The sequence below is a fragment of the Heterodontus francisci genome, chromosome 19, assembly GCF_036365525.1.
Source record: "Heterodontus francisci isolate sHetFra1 chromosome 19, sHetFra1.hap1, whole genome shotgun sequence".
NCBI classification, from domain to species: domain Eukaryota; kingdom Metazoa; phylum Chordata; class Chondrichthyes; order Heterodontiformes; family Heterodontidae; genus Heterodontus; species Heterodontus francisci.
In genome coordinates, this window is record NC_090389.1 from 85,755,153 (window position 1) to 85,763,170 (window position 8,018).

General features: G+C 47.3%; 1 protein-coding gene across 1 annotated transcript in view; it reads right to left on the reverse strand.

The window, feature by feature from the left end:
• The window catches only part of chchd6a (coiled-coil-helix-coiled-coil-helix domain containing 6a), a 388,249-nt gene extending 380,495 nt beyond the window's left edge, over positions 1-7,754 (reverse strand). Inside the window, exon 1 of the mRNA XM_068052356.1 lies at positions 7,548-7,754. Coding sequence (XP_067908457.1) covers positions 7,548-7,628 — 81 coding nt within the window. The 5' untranslated portion in view covers positions 7,629-7,754. The remainder of the gene's footprint in view (positions 1-7,547) is intronic.
• Positions 7,755-8,018: the final 264 nt, after the last annotated feature.

The window sequence follows — 8,018 nt, forward strand, 5'->3', positions numbered from 1 at the left end:
TATCAGAGCAAGAATTATGAGGGATGAAAACCCTGTGTTTACCCTTGTCATCATATTCGGGGTGGAATATTTTGAAAAGGGGGTCTCAATACACACAGTTCCGAAGAAGGGTCACTGACCCGAAACGTTAACTCTGCTTCTCTTTCCACAGATGCTGCCAGACCTGCTGAGTGATTCCAGCATTTCTTGTTTTTGTCACACAAGGCATATGTTAGGTTAAATTTCCAAACATACCAAATAAGAGGAAAATCTTCTAAAATTCTCAATGCCTGACCCTCTGCAGCTGTGTGCTGGGCTGCGGATGGGTGGCCAGAAAGTTGCACTTCCCATGAACATACAAGTTAGGAGCAGGAGTAGGCCACGCGGCATCTCGAGCCTGCTCCGCCATTCAACAAGATCATTGCTGATCTGATTATAACCGTAACTCCACATTCCCACCTACCCCCGATAACCTTTCACCCCCTTGCTTATCAAGTATATATCTACCTCTGCCTTAAAAATATTCAAAGACTCTGCTTCCACCACCTTTTGAGGAAGAGAGTTCCAAAGACTCATGACCCTCAGAAAAAATTTCTCCTCATCTGTCTTAAATGGGTAACCACCTTATTTTTAAATATTGACCTCTAGTTCTAGATTCTTCCACAACAGGAAACATCCTTTCCACATCCACCCTGTCAAGACCCCTCAGGATTTTATATGTTTCAATCAAGTCACCCCCGACACTTCTAAGCTCCAGCAGATACAAGCCTAGCCTAACGAATCCTTCCTCAAAAGACAACCTGCTCATGAGAGGTATTAGCCAAATAAACCTCTGAACTTCTTCCAACGCATTTACATCCTTCCTCAAATAAGGAGACCAACACTGTACACAGTACTCCAGATGTGGTCTCACCAATGCGCTGTGGAACTGAAACATAACCTCCCTATATTTGTATTCAATTCCCCTCGCAATAAACAATAACATTCTATCAGTTTTCCTAATTACGTGCTGTACCTGCATACTAACGTTTTGCGATTCAAGCACTAGAACACCCAGATCCCTCTGCATCTCAGAGCTTTGCAATCTCTCACTATTTAGAAAATATGCTTTTTTATTCTTCCTGACAAAATAGATAATTTCACACTTCCCCACATTATACTCAATTTGCCAGATCTTTGCCCACTCACTTAACCTAATTATATCCCTTTGTAGCATCCTTATGTCCTCATCACAACTTACTTTCCTACCTAGTTTTATGTCATCAGCAAATTTAGCAACCATACCTTTAGTCCCTTCATCCAAATCATTTGTATAAATTGTAAAAAGTTAAGGCCCCAGCACTGAACCCTGTGGCACACCACTCGTTACATCTTGCCAACCAGGAAATGACCCATTTCTGTTTCCTTAGCTAGTCAATCTTCTATCCATGCCAATGTTACCCCCTACACCATGAGCTTTTATTTTCCGCAATAACCTTGGATGTGGCACATTATCAAATGCCTTCTGGAAATCTAAGTACAATACATCCACTGGTTCCCCTTTATCCACAGCACATGTTACTTCTTCAAAGAACTCAAATAAATTGGATAAACATGATTTCCCTTTCACAAAACCACGTTGACTCTGCCTGATTAACTTGAATTTTTCTCAGTGTCCTGCTATAACGTCTTTAATAATAGCTGCTAAAATTTTCCCTATGACAGATGTTAAGCTAACTGGCCTGTAGTTTCCTGCTTTCTGTCTCCCTCCCGTTTTGAATAAAGGAGTTACATTGGCTATTTTCCAATCTAATGGAAACTTCCCTGAATCTAGGGAATTTTGGAAAACTAAAACCAACGCATCAACTATCTCACTGGCCACTTCTTTTAACACCCTAGGATGAAGTCCATCAGGACCCTTGGACTTGTCAGCCGCAGCTCCAACAATTTGCTCAGTACCACTTCCCTAGTGATTGTAATTTTCTTCAGTTCCTCCCTCCCTACCATTTCCTGATTTACAGCTATTTCTGGGATGTTACTTGTATCCTCTATAGCAAAGACCAATGCAATATACCAGTTCAATTCACCTCCCACATTCAACCACCAATTGACCTGCTCTGCACTTCCAACGACAATTCTTTTGTCTTCTTGTGCACTGGATAAATGAGTTTGCACTACCTCTCAGTTATTTTTACGCAATACCACAAACCTGGAATGTGTCAGAGCCTAACCCCCACACCCCAGCCCAAGGGGGTCAGACCCTAATCCCCAGATCACAGCCCAGGGGGTCAGACCCTCATCGGCAAGGCCCGAGGCCTAATTCGCCCTCAGGCTCCCCAGGCCTCCCTCCTCTTCCCCCCCCCATCCCACTCTCCCCCCTCCCTCCTCTCTGCCCTGCCCCCTCCCACTCCTCAACCCTCATCACCTGCTCCAACCCCTCCCAATCCTCAACCCCCCACTCCCCATCCTCCCAACCACCCTTCCCCACCTCCCCTCACCCTTGGCCCCCAATCCCCACCTCTCCTCAAACCTTCCCCCAAGCCCCCTCTCCCCCTCCCTTCCCCTCCTCCCCATCCCCCACTCCATTCCTCCTCAACCACCCACTCCCCTCCCTCCCAATCAACCACCCACCCCCCTCAACCAACCACCCACCCACTCCCCTCCCCCCCCCCAACCAACCAACCACCCACCCACTCCCCTCCCCCCCCCCAACCAACCAACCACCCACTCCCCTCCCCCCACAACCAACCACCCACTCACTCACTCCCCTTCCCCCCCCACTCCAACCACCCACTCCCCTCCCCAACCCCCGGGAGAGGTTTTTAGCTTCCTGGGACATTGGGACCAGTTCTGGGGGAAGTGGGACCAGTACAAACTGGACGGGTTACACCTGGGCAGGACCAGGACTGATGTCCTATGGGGAGTATTTGCTAGAGTGGTTGGGGAGGGTTTAAAATAAAATGGCAGGGGGATGGGAACCTTTGCAAGGAATCAGTGGTAGGGAAATTATTAGAGAGGATTCTTCAGGACAGGATTTACTCCCATTTGGAAACAAACGAACTTATTAGCGAGAGGCAGCATGGTTTTGTGAAGTGGAGGTCATGTCTCACTAATTTGATTGAGTTTTTTGAGGAAGTGACGAAGATGATTGATGAAGGAAGGGCAGTGGATGTTATCTATACGGACTTCAGTAAAGCCTTTGACAAGGTCCCTCATGGCAGACTGGTACAAAAGGTGAAGTCACACGGGATCAGAGGTGAGCTAGCAAGATGGATACAGAACTGGCTCAGTCATAGAAGACAGAGGGTAGCAGTGGAAGGGTGCTTTTCTGAATGGAGGGATGTGACTAGTGGTGTTCCGCAGGGATCAGTGTTGGGACTTTTGCTGTTTGTAGTATATATAAATGATCTGGAGGAAAATGTAGCTGGTCTGATTAGTAAGTTTGCGGACGACACAAAGGTTGGTGGAGTTGCGGATAGTGTTGAGGATTGTCAGAGGATACAGCAGGATATAGATCGGTTGGAGACTTGGGCGGAGAAATGGCTGATGGAGTTTAATCCAGTCAAATGTGAGGTAATGTATTTTGGAAGGTCTAATGCAGGTGGGAAGTATACAGTAAATGACAGAACCCTTAGGAGTATTGACAGGCAGAGAGATCTGGACGTACAGGTCCACAGGTCACTGAAAGTGGCAACACAGGTGGATAAGGTAGTCAAGAAGGCATACGGCATGCTTGCCTTCATCGGTCGGGGCATAGAGTATAAAAATTGGCAAGTCATGCTGCCGCCGTACAGAACTTTAGTTAGGCCACACTTAGAATATTGCGTGCAATTCTGGTCGCCACACTACCAGAAGGACGTGGAGGCTTTGGAGAAGGTACAAAAGAGGTTTACCAGGATGTTGCCTGGTCTGGAGGGCATTAGCTATGAGGAGAGGTTGGATAAACTCGGATTGTTTTCACTGGAACGACGGAGGTGGAGGGGCAACATGATAGAGGTTTACAAAGCTATGAGCGGCATGGACAGAGTGGATAGTCAGAAGCTTTTTCCCAGGGTGGAAGAGTCAGTTACTGGGGGACATAGGTTTAAGGTGCGAGGGGCAAAGTTTAGAGGGGATGTGTGAGGCAAGTTCTTTACACAGAGGATGGTGAGTGCCTGGAACTTGCTGCCGGGGGAGGTGGTGGAAGCAGGTACGATAGCGATGTTTAAGAGGCATCTTGACAAATACATGAATAGGATGGGAATAGAGGGATACGGTCCCCGGAAGTGCAGAAGGTTTAGTTTAGGCAGGCATCAAGATCGGCGCAGGTTTGGAGGGCCAAATGGCCTGTTCCTGTGCTTTGTTCTTTGAGTCAGAGGAGGGGGGATCAAAGACAAGAACAAAAGACAATAAGGGGAATAAGAAAAGTGATAGGCAGAGAAATCATGGGCCAGAATCAAACAGGGCCACAGTGAAAAATAGTGGGAAGGGGACAAGTAATATTAAAAAGACAAGCCTTAAGGCTTTGTGCCTTAACGCGCGGAGCATTCGCAATAAAGTGGATGAATTAATCGTGCAAATAGATGTAAACGGGTATGATATAGTCGGGATTATGGAGACATGGCTGCAGGGTGACCAGGGATGGGAAACGAACATCCAGGGTATTCAGTATTTAGGAAGGACAGACAAAAAGTAAAAGGCAGTGGAGTTGCATCGCTATTTAAAGAGGAAATGAACGCGATAGTGAGGAAGGACGATGTGGAATCAGTATGGGTAGGGCTGAGAAACACGAAGGGGCAAAAAACGTTAGTGGGGGTTGGAAATAGACCCCCAAACTGTAGTGGTCATGTTGATAGTGGCATTAAACAGGAAATTAGAGATGCATGCGATAAAGGAACATCTGTAATTATGGGTGACTCTCACCTGCATATAGACTGGGCAGATCAAATTAGTCACAATACCGTAGAGGAGGAATTCCTGGAGTGTATAGGGGATGGTTTTCCGGGCCAATACGTTGAGGAACCAACTAGAGAACAGGCCATCCTAGACTGGGTATTGTGTAATGAGAGGGGAATAATTGACAATATAGTTGTGCGAGACCCCTTGGGGATGAGCGACCACAATACGATAGAATTCTTCATCAAGATGGAGAGTGACGTAGCTGATTCTGAGACTAGGGTCCTGAACCTTAATGAAGGAAACTACGAAGGTATGAGGCGCGAGTTGGCTAAGATGGATTGGGAAATATTACTTAAAGGGATGACGGTGGATAGGCAACGGCAAACATTTAAAGAGCGCATGGATGAACTGCAACAATTGTTTATTCCTGTCTGGCGCAAAAGTAAAACGGGAAAGGTAACCAAACCATGGCTTACAAGGGAAATTAGAGATAGCATTAGATCCAAGGAAGACGCATACAGATATGCCAGAAAAAACAACAGACCTGAGGATTAGGAGCAGTTTAGAATTCAGCAAAGGAGATTGATTAAGAAGGGGAAAATAGAGTACAAGGGTAAGCTTGCAGGGAACATAAAAAATGACTGTAAAAGTTTCTATAGGTATGTGAAGAGAAAAAGATTGGTGAAGACAAATGTAGGTCCCTTACAGTCAGAAACAGGGGAATCTATTCTGGGGAACAAAGAAATGGCTGACCAACTAAATGCATACTTTGGTTCTGTCTTCACAAAGAAGAACACAAATATCATACCAGAAATGTTGGGGAACACGGAGCTTAGTCAGAGAGGGGAACTGAAGGAAATCAATATTAGTAGAGAAATGGTGTTGGGGAATTTGATGGGATTGAATCCGATAAATCCCGAGGGCCTGATGGTATGCATCCCAGAGTACCTAAGGAAGTGGCCAGAGAAATAGTGGATGTATTGGTGGTCATCTTCCAAGATTCTATAGACTCTGGAACAGTTCCTACATATTGGAGGGTAGCTAATGTAACCCCACTATTTAAAAAGGGAGGTAGAGAGAAAACAGGGAATTATAGACCACTCAGCCTGACGTCGGTAGCGGGGAAAATTCTAGAGCCCATTATCAAAGATTTTATAGCAGAGCACTTAGAGAACAGTGGTAGAATCAGACAGAGTCAGCATGGATTTATGAAAGCGAAATCATGCTTGACAAATCTACTAGAATTCTTCGAGGATGTAACTAGTAGAGTTAATGAGGGGGAGCTGGTGGATGTGGTTTATTTGGACTTTCAGAAGGCTTTCGACAAAGTGCCACATAAGAGATTAGCATGTAAAATTAAAGCGCAGGGACTGGGGGTAGTGTATTGCGATGGATAGAAAATTGGTTGGCAGACAGGAAACAAAGAGTAGGAATAAACAGGTCTTTTTCTGAATGGCAGGCAGCGACTAGTGGGGTACTCCCAGTGCTGGGACCCCAGCTATTCACAATAAATACTAATGATTTAGATGAGGGAACTAAATGCAAGATCTCCAAATTCGCAGATGACACAAAACTGAGCGGGAGGGTGAGTTGTGAGGAAGATGCAGAGAGGCTTCAGGGTGATTTGGACAAGTTGGGTGTGTGGGCAAATGCATGGCAGATGCAGTAAGTATAAATGTGAGGTTATACCCTTTGGTAGCAAAAACAGGAAGGCAGATTATCTGAACGGCTATAAACTGAGAGAGGGGAATGTGCAACGAGACTTGGGTGTTCGCGTACACCAGTCGCTGAAGGTAAGCTTGCAGGTGCAATAGGCGATAAAAAAGGCAAATGGTATGTTGGCCGTCATAGCGAGAGGATTCGAGTACAGAAGCAGGGATGCCTTTCTGCAATTACACAGGGCCTTGGTGAGGCCACACCTGGAATATTGTGCGCAGTTTTGGTCTCCTTATCTGAGGAAGGATGTTCTTGCCATAAAGGGAGTGCAGCGAAGGTTTACCAGACTGATTCCTGGGATGGTGGGACTGACGTATGAGGAGAGATTGAGTCGGTTAGGATTATATTCGCAGGAGTTCAGAAGAGTGAGGGGGGAATCTCATAAAATTCTAACAGGACTTGACAGGGTAGATGCAGGAAAGATGTTCCCGATGGTGGGAGAGTCCAGAACCAGGGGTCATAGTCTAAGGATACGGGGTAAACCTTTCAGGACTGAGATGAGGTGAAATTTCTTCACCCAGCGAGTGGTGAGCCTGTGGAATTCGCTACCACAGAAAGCAGTTGAGGACAAAACATTGCATGTTTTCAAGAAGGAGTTAGATATAGCTCTTGGGTCTAAAGGGATCAAAGGGTACGGGGCGAAAGCGGAAACAGGTTACTGAGTTGGATGATCAGCCATGATCATAATGAATGGCGGAGCAGGCTCGAAGGGCCGAATTGCCTACTCCTGCTCCTATTTTCTATCCCCTCCTCCCCATCCCCATCTCCCATTACTCTTCCCTCCACCCATTCTCCTCCCCAACTCCAACCCCCACTCTTCCCCTCCGTCTCCTTCCCATCCCCTCCGTCTTCCTCCCCATCCCCCCACATCCCTGTCCTCCTCCCTCCCACTCCCACTCCCCTCCCCATCTCATCCCCCCCACTCCCCTTGCCCCCCCCACACTCCCCTGACCCCATCCCTCCCCACTCCCTTTGCCCCCCCTCCCCCTGCTCACCCTCAGGCCCTGCAACACTGTCACTCGCTCCTGCTCGTCCTTGCCGAAGGACACCCGCCGGGTGCTGCCACTCGCCCCCATTCCCGGTCAATCCGAGATTATTTGAGCGATTAATTTTATTTGAAGATTTTCGCCCCTTGACAACCGCAGGAACCTGCCAAGCGATTGAGCCGGGAGGCGGGGCCCGTGCACGGCGATAAGAAGCGACCAATCCGATTCGTCGTTGAACCGTGTGGGCGGGCGAGGCCGATGTTGGCCGTTAGCAACGCATGCGCGTTGCGGGGGCCGATGGGAGATGTAGTTTACCCCGCCCGTCGCTGCTGTACTTCCCCTGTCGGGCTTCAGGTGGCGCAGTAGTGCGGCAGAGCAAAATCACCCATCGTCTCTGGTTTGCAACCAGTTCAATGTCTTGGTAACAACATAATTTGGGAATTGGACTGGCACCAAAAAAGTACAAGGAGGTTCAACAGT